This window comes from Vipera ursinii (genome assembly GCF_947247035.1).
Source record: "Vipera ursinii genome assembly, chromosome: Z".
In the NCBI taxonomy this organism is placed as follows: Eukaryota; Metazoa; Chordata; class Lepidosauria; order Squamata; family Viperidae; genus Vipera; species Vipera ursinii.
In genome coordinates this window covers 13,823,813-13,840,556 of record NC_139517.1, presented here as the reverse complement: position 1 = coordinate 13,840,556, position 16,744 = coordinate 13,823,813, and the positions used below count along the sequence as shown (strand labels likewise).

The following is a 16,744-nucleotide window of genomic DNA, read 5'->3' as shown; positions in this document are numbered from 1 at the left end:
TCCGTTTGTATTTGGCGCCCGCCCCGTAATAGGAAACAGACCAATGGGAGAAAAGAAACAACCTTTACCATCTGCGCATGCGCAACGCTCGCGGCGAGCTCTAGAGCAGTGTGAAGGGAGGGGAACAGAACGGAAATTTGCGCACGCGCCGTGGAACAAAATGGCGTTTGGAGAAGATGCGTCGTAAAACATGGCGAATTCGGAACGGAAGTGCTACGGAGGGCGTGGGAGGGATGTCACGTAAAATCGACCTTAATACGGTCACGCCTTCTATTTGACATTGAACCAGTTTTCCCACAAGATACTTTTTTTTTGTATACATGCGATAGATAGATAGATAGATAGATAGATAGATAGATAGATAGATAGATAGATAGATAGATAGATAGATAGATAGATAGATAGATAGGATAGCGCATGCGCAATGCACCGCCAAAGCAAGTCGCGCGCTCCTGCCTTTTTCTAACGCTCAGAGGGGGCGGGGCTGGATTCATCGCCTTAAACTGCGATCGATTGTGCTGGGCTCTACTTTTGCGGTCTCGCTAGAGGGGAAGTGGGCGCGAGCTCCGATGCGTGGATGGGCAGCTGAGTGGCCCAATCATTTGCTTGGGGCTTAGCGCCGCCCCTTGGGACTGGGGAGGTAGTGCCTCTGAGCATATACAGAGTGCCATTTCTGAAAAAAGACGATGCGTGCCTTTAGGTTGGTGAGAAGCTCGCCGCTCTCCTATTGGCGTGCGTCTAAATCCGAGGCGTCTTGATGCTTGCAAAGCAGTTAAAATACTTTGGAGCCGTGAGTATCTCGCTTGCAACCCCGCACTTGAACGCAGGATTGCAGCTCGTAAGACGGCGCTGAACTCCTTGTACCGAAAATCCTTCACTTCGTTTGACTCGTTCTCACGGTTAACATTTGGAGATTTGGGGTAGGTCTTCAGAAAAGCGTGGCTCCAGAGTCTTCTTCCCACCCCCACCCCCCAAAAAAAGATATGAATATGGTCTAGTTCAGGGGTAGGCAACCTCGGCTCTTTTATGACTCATGGACTTCAATTCCCAGAATTCCTGAGTCAGCTATGCTGACTCAGGAATTCTGGGAGTTGAAGTCCATGAGTCGTAAAAGAGCCGAGGTTGCCTACCCCTGGTCTAGTTTATGACATTGATGTGAAGCATAGCTGACTCAGGAATTCTGGGAGTTGCAGTCCATGAGTCATAAAAGAGCCGAGGTTGCCTACCCCTGGTCTAGTTTATGACATTGATGTGAAGCATAGCTGACTCAGGAATTCTGGGAGTTGAAGTCCATGAGTCGTAAAAGAGCCGAGGTTGCCTACCCCTGGTCTAGTTTATGACATTGATGTGAAGCATAGCTGACTCAGGAATTCTGGGAGTTGCAGTCCATGAGTCATAAAAGAGCCGAGGTTGCCTACCCCTGGTCTAGTTTATGACATTGATGTGAAGCATAGCTGACTCAGGAATTCTGGGAGTTGAAGTCCATGAGTCATAAAAGAGCCGAGGTTGCCTACCCCTGGTCTAGTTTATGACATTGATGTGAAGCATAGCTGACTCAGGAATTCTGGGAGTTGAAGTCCATGAGTCATAAAAGAGCCGAGGTTGCCTACCCCTGGTCTAGTTTATGACATTGATGTGAAAACCTGTTTAGTTTTGGCTACTGATTATTTCTTCACTTCCATTCAATTGCAACTCTCAGAAAATACAGGTAGTCCTCGACTTACGATCACAACTGAGCCCAAAATTTGTGTTGCTAAGCGAGACATTTCTGAAGTGAATTTTGCCCGACTGATAGGATAGTACTAGTACATGAGGAGAACATAATTAATGCATATTTGTCCAGGATATCACTATCCCAAATCAAATAAGCTTTTTTTCATTCATGTTTCCTGTACGCTTTTCAAAATATTTTTAAATAGAATGTTCACAGTTCAGGTGGTCCTGGACTTACGACCACAGCTGAGCCCCAAAATTCTGTTTTGCCGCAATTTTATGACCTTTCTCGCCACAGTTGTTAAGTGAAGCACTGCAGTTGTTAAGTTACTGACATGGTTGTTAAATGAATCCAGCTTCCCTGTTGACTTTGCTTGTCAGAAGGTTGCAGAAGGGGATCATCTGATCCCGGGATATTTATGCAACGGTCATAAATATGAGTCAATTGCCAAGCATCTGAATTTTAATCACGTGACCACGGGGATGCTGCAATGGCCGTGTGAAAAACAATCATGTCACTTTTTTCAGTGCTGCTGTAACTTTGAACGGTCACTAAATGAGCTGTTGTAAGTCGAGGACTACCTGTATTTGTACAGTTTTCAACGGACAACATTTTGTGTATGTTTTCTAGCTATTGTTTATTAGATTTTTATCCTGTCTTTATTATTTTATAAGTAACTCAAGGTGGTGAACATACCTCCTTCCTCCTCTTATTTTCCCTACAATAACAAGCCTGTGAGGTAGATTGGGCTCTGTGTGTGACTGGCCCAAAGTCACTCAGCTGACTTTCTTGACTAAAGCAGGACTAGAACTCATGGTCTCCTGGTTTCTAGCCTTTAATCACTACACCAAACTGGCTGTATTGTTACAACAACTCTAGTGAATTGTTATATTAGTATTGCCCATGATTACACATAATAGACCTGAAGTAAAGAAAACTTGGTTTGAGACACAGAGAACTCATGTTTCATCCATCAGATTCATATATATCTATACTGCCTTCTTCAAAATAATGTTGTAATTAATTTTGGAATAATCAGACTATGTATACTAATTGAAAGGCAATCCACCTATACATAAAGTTATACTACTGTATATACACCTGTTTAGATTTCTGTAGGATTGTGATGTTTGTCTCCTGCAACTCTTTAAGCAACTGAATATCCAAGATTGTAATTTCACCTGTAATACTTTTAAATACTTTTTGTAATAGTATGTATATTCTTCTAAATTATTATAGGCTTCCATCATGACTTCCATCTCTGAAAAAACCATTGGAATCAAAAACGTCTTGGTATACTGCTTTTAATTCCCCTGGTGAAAAGGCCTTTTAAAAAACCTCCTTGCCCATTCTTGGAGGCCTAATAAAAGATATTATTAAAACCTAACCAGAGTAAGTATGTTTTGCATGAGAAGTTGCTTTTTTATATAGTTAATTCCAAAAGCTTATAGCAAAAGTCAGTATTCCAAATTACCTTGGCCCTTCCTTAAATCCATTTCTGACTTTTTAGATCAAAATCATATTTAGCTTTTTGCTGCTTATTTCAAAAATTTTAAGTTCTTAATCTTGTAATTAATTTGTTTGTTCAAGGCTGAAAATAAACCCATCCAATGAAGACTTTTCAAATCCTGTTATTCCAAAGGTCTCTCTAATACCTTCCAAATAGTTAGCAGAGAATTTCTGAAAGTCATTAGAAAGTGAGATTTGCAAACTTAGTGTCTTTTAAAAGGCTTCACCATGGTTGTGAACAAGATGGCTAATTCCTTTGTCTCCCACTACTCAAACCCATGGAAGATTGCTGTCCCATGGTCTCCTATGAAGAGCAATTGTCCGGAGTATATGTGGGTGATCTCTTGTCCTTTCCTTATCCAGAGAAGTTCCAAGGAACCCGTCTACTCACTGGTTCCTTGGGCTTTGCCATGGTCATTGGTGCTCCTTTCACAGAGCTGTCTTCAGTTCATCATACTTCTCCTAGAAGTCCTTATCTTTTGCTGTTTTGATAGACGATTTGTTAGTGGCATAAATATATTATTTATTTATTTATTTATTTATTTATTTATTTATTTATTTATTTATTTATTAATTATTTAAACTTGTATACCGCCCTATTCCCGTAGGACTCAGGGCGGTTTACAGGGAAAAATTAAAAATACATACGGTACATACAAAGTTAAAATCGATTAAAACTAAAATTAAATTAAGTCCCTGAATTTAAACTAAAACCCCATTAATAAATAATTAAAACCCCTCAGTCTGGGCCAGACAGCTCAAAAAGCCAAGTTTTCAAATCCCTGCGAAATGAGCAAAGGTAAAAATTTATTTTTTATTGTGAACCGGCACTTTTGTGTCCAAAATACCATCTAATCAGAAGATGTTTTTTCAATGGTAGTATGTTGACAATCATAGAAGTTCAAACTACAATCCTGTCAACACTGGTACTCTCCAAATAATTGTGAAAGGATAAGTTGAATTCCACTGGGTTGACAAAAGCTCCCTTAGGGTTTGCCTCTAGCAATTTTAAATAATTTCCAATAATCAGTCTTGGAATTTGCATTACATCTTTTCTTTGGGGAATTCAGTATGTTTTTCCTTAGGTGACCCAAGCAACCTTGTGAACTAGATTGATTGAATTACAGGGAGAGATCTCAGCTTGATTTGTGTCTCAGCAGGATATTTTGAACCCAGGGGCAGCTCAGTGGTTAAGAGACTGGGCTTGTTGGCAGGAAAGCCGGCAGTCCAGGTTGGAGAGCCACATACCATACGACAGGATGAGTTCCCATCCTCGCCCCAGCTCCTGTCAGCCTAGCAGTTCGAAAGCATGCAAATGCAAGTAGATAAAAAGGTACCACTTTGGTGGGAAGGCAACAGTGCTCCGTGATGTCATGTTGGTCACCTGACCACGGAAAGGTCTTCTGACAGTGCTGGCTCAATGGCCTTGAAATGGAGATAAGCAATGCCCCTCACAGTCAGCAACGGGTAGTGGAGTAAAATCCGCAGGGACTCTTTACCTTACTTTTCAATAACCCAACTTTATGTTGTGCCTTTCTTCATTTGGGGATAAACACTAGAACAAGGCTTTTCAACCAGTGGTACGGGTACCACCTGTGGTACATTGGCACCTGGCAGGTGGTACATGACCATCCTAGAAAAGTGGTAGTGGGGGAGGGGAATGAGCTGAACCGGTGGCAGCACAGCACAGGCTGAGCGAGAGACGGCTGGAGCTGCAGGGCTGTCAGGGCTCAGGCTCCAACTGGAGCTCGGCGCTGATCCTGGCGCTTCTGAGCCCAGAAGAACCGCCGATCAGCTGGAATGTTGCAGCATCTCCAGGGTCTTGTGATTTACATTCAGATGCTTGGCAACTGATTCATATTTATGACGGTCACAGTGTCCCAGGGTCATGGGAAGTGACCAAAACCTGCTGCAATCACCCTGCAGAGGGGGAGGGAATAAAAACCAAACACACCCCCACCCCACCCCCGCTGCCAATCCTCAACAGAAATGCTCACAACAATGAAAACCTCGGACAGGAGGAAGAGCGGCGCCGGGCGGGCGGGCAGGCAGGCAGGTGTCTTGCTTGGCTGTGGCTTGGTGGGCACTTTTTTCAGTGCCATTGTAACTTTGAACAGTCACTAAGCGAACTGTTATAAGTCGAGAACTACCTGTACATCACTTTTTTCCTTTTTTTTGGGTCGTCAAGTTTTTGACCCCTTGCTGGGCGACTGGTGGTACTCGGATGTTGCCCTATCCTAAAAGTGGTACAATGGATGAAAAGGTTGAAAAGCCCTGCACTAGAATAGCTACAGCGTTTTATTTGCTAATGTTTAGCCAGTTATCTTAGAATCTTGACAGCTCCGAGTTCACCAGATCTGTGCTTATCCTGTGGCCTCATCTTCTCTTTATTACAGCCATGGAAGAGGCCGGCACTGTGGAGGAAGGGGAAGTGACCTCAGGGATGCAATCCTTGGCAGTGGAAGATGGGCCTGCTCCAGATTTAGCTTCTGCCGCTGAGGAAGAAGATGCTGCCGCCGCCAGAGAAACAGAGGGGGAATTATCAGGGAAGGGTGATGAATCTGCTGAAGAGGACTGGTGTGTCCCCTGCAGCGACGAGGAGCTGGATTCTCCAGATACCTGGATGCCTGAACCCCAGGAGATCCGCCGTTTATACGAGCTCATTGCTGAACACGGGACTCTGGAGATTCAGGCCGAAATCCTCCCTCGGCGCAACCCAACCCCAGAGCCTGACAGCGAAGATGAGGATAAATCTGAAGGACAATCTGAACACCAGGAAGAAGAGGAAGAGGAGAAGTGAGAAATGGTTTTTTTGTATTTGGCTTAATTTGGGATGGTGTTTGTGTGGGGGTGAGGAATCTTAAGATTTGAGGTTATGTTAAGGGGAGGAACGAGAGGCTGAGATATTGCCAGGTTGATTCTTTTTTCCCCCTCTGTTTGCTCCAGACCTCATGTGCCTACTGAGTTTGACTTTGACGATGAGCCTGCCTCTCCCAAAAGCTCCTTGATTGATCGACGGAGAACTCCTGGTACGTAAGGAAGGCAATTGAGTTTCCATAAGAAGTCTGAAGAGCATTGCCAGGCCAATGAATTAAGGAATGCAGCATTCTGCCTCCAAGCTGGCCCACCACTTGCTCATGGGAAGCCAATTAGCTGGGTGGGGGTGCAGTAAGGACCTTCCCTCTTGGGTTACCTATTGCAAAATAGCAATAGTACTTAGACTTATATACCGCTTTATAGCCCTCTCTAAGCGATTTACAGAGTCAGCCTATGGCCCCCAACAATCTGGGTCCTCATATTATCGACCTCGGGAGGGTGGAAGACTGCGTCAACCTTGAGCCAGTCAGGGTCGAACTGCTGGCAGTCGGCAGAGTTAGCCTGCAGTGCTGCGTTCTACACACTGCGCCATCATATTCAGATCATCATATCATATTCAAATATAAACAAACTGCTTGTTTAGCAAATGGGAGAGGAGCAGTTGTTGAGGACCAATTTCACTTGCCCTATGCAGGTAGTCCTTCTTTTAGCAACCATTTGAAGTTACAACAGCACTGAAAAAAGTGACTCATGATTGGTCATGTTCGGCCATGATTACTAGCAGTTGTGGATAGTACAATCATTCTCCGTGACTTGATGTCTGGCCCTTTTATAATGCAAAGTTGATAGTCATCCCTCCTCCGATGCTAAGTTGATTGAAGAACTACCATCCTCTTGGCTGTCCTGAATCTCCCACCATGTATTCGATGACTCCAACTTCTAGCTTATGCAGGAGAGAAAAGGCAAAAGCTCTTCCTACCTTGCATAATTTTACCCATTGAATCATTTTTATGGAAGTTGAAAACTCCAGAGAAGGCCAGTTTGGCGAGTGGTTAAGGCACTAGGATAGAAACGGGAAGGTCGGGAGTTTTAGTCCCACCCTAGGTACGTAGCCAGCTGGATAACCTCGGGCCAGTCCCACTCTCTCGGCCCTAGGAAGGAAGCAATGGCAAACCACTTCTATAAAAAACCTTGCCAAGAAAATGTCTATGGAGATTCTCAGTCATCCAAGGTCATGGTTGTCCCAAAGGTGTTTTTTCAAGAGGCAACTGGACTTTCTTGTTTTTCTTTGAAGACGTTTCGCTTCTCATCCCAAGAAGCTTCTTCAGCTCTGACTGAAGAATTCAGCCCCACCATCCAGTCAGAGCTAAAGAAGCCTCTTGGATGAGAGGCGAGACGTCTCTAAGGAAAAAGAAGAAAGTCCCAAGCACCAGGGATCAATACTGACTCAGTACATTGTGTGTGTGTGTGTTTGTGTGTTTGTGTGTGTGTGTATAATGGTTATATTTTCAGAGTCTGTGATGTTCCCCCATCCACCTTTCCCACTAGGGCAGGGGTCTTCAAACTTGGCCCTTTTATGACTTGTGGACTTCAACTCCCAGAATTCCTCAGCATGCCTGGCTGCCTGGCTGAGGAATTCTGGGAGTTGAAGTCCACAAGTCATAAAAGGGCCAAGTTTGAAGACCCTTGCACTAGGGTTTATTAAAAAAAAAATAGATTTTTAGAAAGAAGATCCTAGACAGAAAAATGGCTTAAATCAGAGTTCACTGAACAAATGGTTGTAAGTCGAGGACTGTCTGTATAAAAATGTATTGAGATAATTTACTGATAGGTAGCAAAGATGTCAATTTCTTAACCCAACAAATAAATGCTGTGGCTAGGCAGTTTTCTCCCACCTGCTTCCTCGTGATTTTTAATTGTTTTGTGATTCTCTGCAAGAACAGCAAGAAGTGCATTATATTTTTTACCTCGCTGGCCTATTAAGCCCGCAGGATGTAGGAACTTCATCTTCCATTCATGGTTTGTGATTAATTTCCAGGGACATTAGCTAAGAGTCAGAAAAGAGAAGCTCGCCTGGACAAAGTGCTGTCGGACATGAAGCGCCATAAAGTGCTGGAGGAGCAAATTATGAAGACTGGCTGTGACCTCTTTGACCTTGATTCAGATGATGTACCCACTCCAAAACGGCCCTCTGGTCTCTTCCTTCGTCAGCGCAAATACTAACGTTAATGTGCAAGAGGAGCCGAGAGAGGAGGATGGACTGGGACTGTGGATTCAGATGCAAGGGGAAAGAACTCCCGCATAAACCCAACGCATCTGTTAGTGCCCTGGAATTTGACTCCGATCCCTGTATGAGTTGCTGGAGGTTACTTGCTTTCAAGTTTTGGGGTGTAATAAAACTCTGTGAGTTTGCTTTTAATTTAATTTCTGTGAACTATTCGTACACTAATGGAAAGAGTTGCCAGTCAGGAGGAGAGGACTTGTTGAGGACTTAACAGTTTCACTTGCCATATAAGGCAGTCCTCACTGCCATTCATTTAGCAACCATTCAAAGTTACCACAGCAGTGAAAAATAACTGATGGCTGGTCCTTGCAGTTACGACCGTCCCCAGGTTCATAGGGTCGGAATTCAGCCGCTTGGCAACCAGCGTGTGTTTATGATATTGGCAGTGTCCCAGGGTCACGTGATCCCTATTGGCGGCCTTCACAAGCCATCTTCCAACAAGCAGAGACAATGAGGGAAGCTGGATTCAACTTAACAACCTCAGCAATTCACTTAACAACTGGCAAAAATGTTCAGTCGGGTGTAATTTGCTTAACAACCGCCTTGCTTAGACACAGAAATTCTGTCCCAGTTTAGGCTACTTGTACCCCATTTTGTCTGCTCGCCCTCAATCTTTCTGTGATTTCGGAGTTGATGAAGCCCTGGGGGTGCCTTGTCACAAATGTCCTGGGATGTGAAAGGGCAGTGCAGCCACTGGGATAATCCCTTGCCATTTCCGAACTTACAGGAGGCCAAAAGAACAGTTCCTCCCTTCGTGTGAATGAAAGTACCCTACCTAGAGTTGCCAAGCAATATGGCCTTGTTAATCAGAAATCTTAAACGGTGACCAAACCTTGATCAACTGTTAATTTACAATCGATTTGTAAACATCAGCACGTCTACATTTATTTACATGCATAGATGGAAAATGTGACTGTGGTCTCCTCCACAACATAATGGGAGAGGACACAGTGAGTCTTTTGGTTCTCCTCTTGGGAACTTGTGTAGGAAAAAGAGAAAACTGCATTTAGAATTCCTGCTGGACATAATTAGACTTGGACAAATAGACACACATCTGGCAAATAAACTTAGCAGATTCCACTTCAAAAGTGTGAAATGCTCTTTTTTGTGCGCAGTTTGCTTCTTTTAGCATATTATCCATGTATCTTTTAGAAGTATTAGTTGAGGGATAATAAGATCCCACTGCCAAAAACCCTTAAGAACAAGTATAAGAGGTGAACAACAGTGACTCACACTGTGAGGATTTAAAACAAAATGTGGACAGGAATCTGATGGGGGGGGGAAACGACAAAGACTTAAAAGATTGGAAGTCTTCTATGGAGTTTTTGGTGTAAGAAGAAAAGACTAAACTGATGTCTTATGAGTTTGGGAACCAGAAAGAAGGCAAAGAATGAGATAGGAATAGGAGGGCAAATTTCTGTTTTTTCTTTCTTTTGATTCATTTTTCTCTTTCTTTTTAAACTTTTTGTACTTTTATTGTACAGGTAGTCCTTGACTTACAACAATTCATTTAGTAACTGTTCAAAGTTACAATGGCACTGAAAAAAGTAGAATGGAATGGAATGGAATGGAAGAATGGAATAGAATAGAATAGAATAGAATAGAATAGAATAGAATAGAATAGAATAGAATAGAATAGAATAGGTGTCAAACTCAGTTTCATTGAGGGCCACATCAGCACTGCAGTTGCCCTTGGCAGGCTGGGTGGGTGTGGCCTGCTGGGTGGGTGCGCCCAGCTCTACATCATTCACATCAAGGGTGCTTGTGGGGGTCTGGGCAGGAGTGGGACAGATCTGAGGGTCTCTGGCAGAAGGAGATGGGACCGGGGCAAGTGCCAAGGCATGGTCCACTGGAGGAGCCTCACTGTTCCTCTCAGGCCTTGGTGGGGAGGTTGGACGGTGGCATGGAGGTCAAATGCCCAGCCCAGCCGTCAAGAACCCACGGCACTAAGCCCAGCTCCACTTCCCCAAGGTGGTGCCCAGCTGCACTTACCTCCTCCTCAAGGCTGCTGCTGCTGTGCTTGCTCTCCTTAGCCAGGTTGCTCATGATGGGTACGAGGGCAAAGTCAAAAGGGAGGCCCACTCCCTCTCCATGTGAGGAGACCTGGCTTTGTATCCAAAGCTTCCTTAGCAATAGGATCGGAGACCCCCCAGGATAGGCCAGGAGGATGGGGCAAGGGGATGGTGAAAGGGCAGCAGGGAAGGACTAAGGCAGGACTTCCCTCAGACCCTCCCTCTCCTTCCTTCCTTCCTTCCTTCCTTCCTTCCTTCGAGTGGTGGGAAAATACCGTATTTGAGATGAGGCAGGGAGAAAAACAGGCAAGAAAGCAGATGAGGAAGTGTCATCCTTCGTGAGGAATGAAGAAATGCACCATCGCCTGGAAGTGGCCAGCACATGGTCCTCGCCTACTTCACATATCCGGCTTGGTGGGCTCTGGGGGAGGGGACACCATGAGCAGCATGACAGTCGATGTTACCTACACAATGCTGCCCAGCCCCCAGCCTGCACCGGTTTTGGCAGGCAGTGGGGCACTTTCCTGACAGTGCCGAGAGGCTGAGCCGGATGGCACGAATCTGAAGAGAAGCGCAACGCTGCCCAGGCCCTACCCTGCCCAAAATAGGCAGGGTCATATGCTGGCCACTTCCAGGCGATGGTGCATTTCTTCATTCCTCACAAAGGGTGATACCTCCCTAGCGTGCGCCCAGGGGTCAGTGCTGACGCGGCATGGGCCGGTCCCTCACTGTTTCCAGATGGCCTTGTGAAGCTAAGACTGAATGTATTTCAGCATAGATGACCACCACGAAATTGTACATTGGCTCCCAACTGGCCTGGGCTAGGGCCAAGGGAGCAGGAGCCATTCCCTCATTGTTTCCAGGATGGCTTCGCAGGCCACATGAAACCACTTCGCGGGCCAGATCCATCCCCCGGGCCTTGTGTTTGACATGTCTGGAATAGAAGCTGGAAGGTACCTTGGAGGTCTTCTAGTCCAGCCCCCTGCTCGTGAATTATGACCGTTTTTCACACTTACAACTGTCGCAGCATCCCCATGGTCAGTAGATCAAAGTTTGGATGCTTGGCAACTAACTCATATTTATGACCGTTGCAGTGTCCCCATGGTCACATGATCAAAATTCAAATGCTTGGCAACTGACTCATATTTATGATGGTTGCAGCATCCCGGGGTCATGGGATCAACTTTTGCGACCTGACAAGCAAAGTCAATGGGGAAGCCAGATTCACTTAACAACCGCGTTACTAACTTAACAGCTGCAGCAATTCACTTAATAACTGTGGCAAGAAAGGTCGTAAAATGGGGCAAAATTTACTTAAATGTCTCATTAATAACATAAATTTTGGACTCAATTGTGGTCGTAAGTCGAGGACTACCTGTACTGTGGCATTCTAATTAAAAATATTTTTAAAAGTGTACAGGAAACATGAATGAAAAGGAGCTTGCTTGATTTGGGATAGTGATATTCATGGCAATTGTGCATTATATGATCTCCTCATATACTAGTACTATCCTATCAGTGACCAGTGACTTTTTTAGAGATCTCCACCTTAATTCCTGCAGCTTTTAATCTTCATCCCATGTAATTTTCCCTCAACTGTGTTTGGTTGCACTTCCCGACATCAGAGTTTAATGCACTTTTTAAATAAACCTGGCTGATGTTCAAGAGTAAAATTGTGGCTAGTGCCTTTAATCTCATAAAGCACATCTTATGAGTAAGTTCTGAATGGTTTCTCCTGCAAGAAAAAAAATGTCTGGACAAAAAAAAAACATGAGTCTGTAAGGATTTTATTGGAATACAGCTGGCTAGAATTTTTCGAAATGAAATCCCTTGACACAAATGTTGAGCTACAGATATTGTGGAAGAATTACAATTTGTCACAGACAGGTAGAAACAGAGTATTATACTTTGGTTAATTCTTACCCTCCTTCCCAAAATAATCCTGGAGAAATCTATACTATTAATACAGAACGTGGATTTCATATACTTCATTAAATTTGAAGGTAACTAGTACTAGAGTGTAGTCAGCAACATTCCCACCTGCACAGGCTGAACAGAACAGTGCCATAAGAGGAAATGAACCACAAGGAACTATACAGTGCAAGAAAGGAAAACAGAATGTCCCAGATCACGGAAATCTCTAGTCTTCTGAAAGGGCACAGAATCACCTTGAAGAAAAAAGACATTTTTCATGGCTTCGCAAATCTCTCTGTGGCTTTTGCGTTACACATTGGACCTAATTCAGTCTGCAAAACAATGAATCTAGATCAAGACAACAGTGTAGGGGGTGGTTGATTTTTTGTGAGGAGCAGCAAATATTTGTGAGATTGTGTCCATGCCCACAATACTTGTTAGGTCAAGCGTCTATCGACCAGGGGCAAAGATGTAATCTAATGCCTGTCGCTCAGGTCCTGCTACGTTGGGGTGCCAGAGATCAGCAATAAAAATCACCTGAGGTCCGTCGCTGGGGGAGCCTGTAACAAAGATGGTTGCAATTATCATCTCGCAAGTAGTCCCAATGTTATATGTGGCTTTAATTTCAAATCCTTTTCAACAATTGGAGCAGATCTGACCAAAATGATGTTTCTCACCCTGATAGCTTGCCAGGTGAAATGAAAGGGGGGGGGGGAAATCACGTCAAAAAGACATAATTTGATGCTGCAAACATATGGTATATAAATGGGGTTGGCTAGTTTGTGGTTTAGTGTGATACCTGCCAACTATATTTTAGAACAGCATGTTGGACAAATCCAGAAACCCCACACCATAGCTAATGGTTTAGAAATTGTAGTTAATCTGCTTTGTGTGCCCAGATAATTCCGCAAAACTCTGGCCTAAAATTTTAAATTTTTAGAAAACTTGATTAGGAGCCACCCAGAGCTGGTCATAAGACCCGGGCTATATAAATGTTTTAAATAAAAACGTAAAATGAGTTTACTCGATGCTCCTTGTACTACCTACCCACCTTACTCATCATACTTACACTTTGAAGCAGAGTGTTGGCCAATTATGCATGTTTGGTGTTGTCAAACAATCACCAAAATAACAGAATACCAGAAAATGGGTAGGAGGATTTCGGTGCTACCTATTTTATCTTTGGACTTCACCTTTCACGCGCTGCAGCCCTGCCCATCATTGTTCCCCAATGCAGCCCTGAACAGATTATTCCTGCAAGAAAGACCTTTCCCTGGGAATAAATAAAACACCCCAACTCTCTGTTAGGTGGAGTCTTAAAACTGTGCAATATACATTCTCTTTGGAAAACTTCCCAAAATCCTACACAGAGGGAATGGTAGGAAAAAAAATTGCCTAGAGGTAGTCAGATGGTTGTGAATTTAATAGGACAGCATTTAATTGGGTCCATCATACCTTGGGACCTTTTGAAGAGGCCGTGTCTTCCTGGAACAAATTTATACAATGGAGAACTTTTCAAGGAAGTCCTAGTCCCCCAACTGCTTTTTTGGGAAGACAGATTTTTGAAGTCAACTCACTTCAGTCTGCTTTCTGTGCTCTCTTACCATTGTGGGCTGTGGTGTGCAAGAAGGAATCGTCCACCAGAAGGCAGTATCCTTCAGACCAGCACTGTGGTTCACCACCCACCACCAACTCGCAACCAGGTGGCACTTTTAGGCCTAGAAGAAGAAGAAGAAGGAAGGAAGCTGTGAGAGGGAGGCTTAGTGAAGGATGCTCTGTATCCCACCTCCCCACCCCACTCCCTCATGCCAGAGAGAGGAGAGAAACATGCTGGTTTAAAGCACTAATGATGGAAACAACTTCCTAGGCTGTGAGAAAGAGGGAGCCGTCATATGCAAAACCAAGAATGGGTATCTCCTTTGGCTACAGAATTTTTATCTCCCCATCCAGAATTGTGGCCACAACCTGGGGACCCCCTTCTCGGTTTAGCAGAAAGTTAAAAAGCTGCCTGTCTTGCAAACGACAATCAGAGCAGGAATATAGAAGTTACAGAAGATAATTGTCTACAGAGATTCTCAATCCTCCAAGTCATGGTTGTCCCAAAGGTGATTTTTTTCCAAAAGGCAACTGGACTTTCTTGGGGCATTTTTTTTTCTTTTGAAAACCTTTACTTCTCATCCAAGAAACTTCTTCAGTAACCGAAGAAGCTTCTTGGATGAGAAGCGAAAAGTTTTCAAAGAAAAGAAGCAAGGAAGTCCATTTGTCTTTTGGAAAAAAGCACCTTTGGGACCACAGAAGATAATTGGAGACCTGGAAAAGAAGATCTGCACAACATTAAAAAAAAAACACCTTTTCTGAAAAACTCTGTTCATCTCCTCCTGCCTTCACCTGAGGTCAAATGCCTGAGATTTTAAGTTTGAGATAATGAAAAATTTTAAACTATTAGAAAACGTTTGATTAGGAGCCACCCAGAGTTGGTGATAAGACCGGGGATGGGGGCTGAAACTGTCTTAAATAAAAAGATAAAAGTAGTTTAATTGATGCTGCTTGTACTACCTACCCCACCTACCTATCATATTTGCACTGTGAATCAAAGTGTTGGCCAATGATGCCTGTTTCTCATAGCACCTCCCCTGAAGAGGCATCCTACAAAGAATGCCTCTTCTGAAATGCCACTTGTCACCTGCAGATTTTCTAAAAAAATAAGATTTGCTGATGTTTTCTGGAGCAAATGCATCTGAAGCAGTGCTGCAGTTCACAACAATTATTCCAACCTGCTTGTTTGGCTGCTAGTAATTATAAATAGCTTAGTTAATAAAACAGAATAATAATGATAAACCAAGCTTATAAACAGCTCCCATTTAGGAATTAGACAGCATGTATTACGCTGAAAGGAGATGCTGGCAATACAGGTTTTCAGATACTGGGGCCCCTTCCCTTCCGAGTAGGCGCTGTGATCTGCCCCATTCATTGCTCCTCCAGCGTTCGCTCACCTAGGTGGCACCGTACCCTGGTGTTCGTTGGCCCATAGGTGCCAGGTAGCACAGTTCCAGGCTGCAAGACATTAAAGCAGGCGTTTCCAAAGCAATTGGCGTTGATAAAGGTGCGTAGCGCGCTCAGTGCCCGATATGTCCATGGGCAGCTGCGGCAATTCTGTGCTATGCACTCTCCCTGTCGGTAGAGGTAATAACTGTGCCAGCCAGGGTTGGCGTTGACCATCCATCCCCGTGGCACTGGCGTTCCGGGTTCAAAGTCCCTGGCAATGCCCTCAAATTCCCGTAGGATGGCTGGGAAACTGAGTTCAAGAATCTCCACATCGTGACGCTGGGACTCGCGGGGAAAATAGGGGGCCGAAGGCAAGTCGGGGAGGTAGAAGGCGCTGGGCTTCTGGATTGCCATCCGTTCGCCTAGCTGATAATGGGCTTGGTCCCGGATACCTTTGTGCAGCCGGTTCATACCTGACCACGAATAGCGCTTGGCGTAATCTCGCAGGCTGCGATACAGGCGCTGATTGATGGCATCACCCCTGAGGGGACGGCGAGGGCATCCTTCGTCGGTCGGCACACCTTGTGGATGAGACACAGGGGCTACTTGCCCTGTCCCCACACGATAGCAGTACCAGATGAAGAAGAGGGCCAGAGAACCTAGCACAGCTATGGCTGGCTCTGGTCGAGAGTGCCAAGTAGAGGGGTCAGGGAGGAGCGGGGAGAGAAGACCACGGAGACCCCAATCAGCCATAATGCTGGGCATCTTCGGGCAAAGTTAGAGCATCTTATGCAAATCTGCTGGCCTGCCCAGCCATTCTGAATTGCCCAGGCCAATTCATCAGGTGCCCTTTCAACTCTCGTTGTCTATTTCTTCCTGCTCATTTCATATTTTGCTTGGCTGCTGCATGGATCTGTTCTTTAGACAGATGCCTGGTTTCTGAGCCTTGCTGTCAGTCGTTTTCGCCACTTGTCTCCCCCTCCACCATCCCATTCTTCTCTCCGTTTATCGCCGTATCCTCTTCTTCTAAACTGGTCCTCATTCTGCCTTATCAATTCTGTCTATCTCCTCTCATCTGCCTCCATTGCTGTAATTTCCCCTCTGTTCTAACTCCGGTCCTCACTACCTTCTCTGCTGGTGCCCTCCATTTATTGCAAAACAAATTATACCTTACCCAGACAGATGGATTTCCCCTCCCTGCCTTCTCCCAACCCTTTTTAAAAAAATCTCTACCTGTTCATTTGTCCATTTCCCAGTCATTCCATCTTCTAATATTCTTGCCTTCTCTGTCTTTCCCCCAAATGCCTTTATCACTCTTTTCCCTCTGTGATTCTCTTTCTATCTCCTCCTGGCTGAACTCCTCCGTTGCCAATTGTCTACAGTAATTTCTTTTCATGCACATAGACTACCAGAGGCATCCGGAAAAGATTAGAGCTTTCCCCCCTCCCTCCCACCCCCCTCTAATCTGCCATGCCTCCCTTTGACGTCTTCCTCTCCTTCCTCGTATCA

The 16,744-nt window shown here is 44.7% G+C and overlaps 2 protein-coding genes across 3 annotated transcripts; one reads left to right on the top strand and one right to left on the bottom strand.

The window, feature by feature from the left end:
- Positions 1-614: 614 nt before the first annotated feature.
- PAGR1 (PAXIP1 associated glutamate rich protein 1) lies at positions 615-9,399 on the top strand. Of its 2 annotated transcripts, XM_083376884.1 has the most exons (5): positions 615-920; positions 2,954-3,106; positions 5,620-6,019; positions 6,170-6,252; positions 8,079-9,399. In XM_083376884.1, the coding sequence occupies exons 3-5, from the start codon at positions 5,622-5,624 to the stop codon at positions 8,261-8,263; spliced, it is 666 nt and encodes a 221-aa protein (XP_083233010.1). In that variant the 5' UTR covers positions 615-920; positions 2,954-3,106; positions 5,620-5,621; the 3' UTR covers positions 8,264-9,399. The 2 variants fall into 2 exon arrangements, with proteins under 2 accessions (XP_083233010.1, XP_083233011.1); XM_083376885.1 differs by lacking the exon at positions 2,954-3,106 and having other exon boundaries at positions 724-790.
- Positions 9,400-12,201: 2,802 nt separating this feature from the next.
- Positions 12,202-16,000, bottom strand: ASPHD1 (aspartate beta-hydroxylase domain containing 1; the record flags this gene model as incomplete). The annotated part of the gene is made up of 3 exons (XM_083376092.1): positions 12,202-12,810; positions 13,855-13,968; positions 15,244-16,000. 3 exons carry the CDS (start codon positions 15,998-16,000, stop codon positions 12,701-12,703), a joined length of 981 nt encoding a protein of 326 aa, XP_083232218.1. The 3' UTR covers positions 12,202-12,700.
- Between the last annotated feature and the right edge of the window lie 744 nt (positions 16,001-16,744).

What these genes read in the sequence shown, in the direction of transcription:
- PAGR1 (XM_083376884.1), top strand. Translation starts at nt 5,622, where the DNA reads ATGGAAGAGGCCGGCACTGTGGAGGAAGGGGAAGTGACCTCAGGGATG. An exon ending in GAAGAAGAGGAAGAGGAGAA is followed by an intron (nt 6,020 to 6,169) that starts GTGAGAAATGGT and finishes TGTTTGCTCCAG; the next exon opens with ACCTCATGTGCCTACTGAGT. An exon ending in TGATCGACGGAGAACTCCTG is followed by an intron (nt 6,253 to 8,078) that starts GTACGTAAGGAA and finishes ATTAATTTCCAG; the next exon opens with GGACATTAGCTAAGAGTCAG.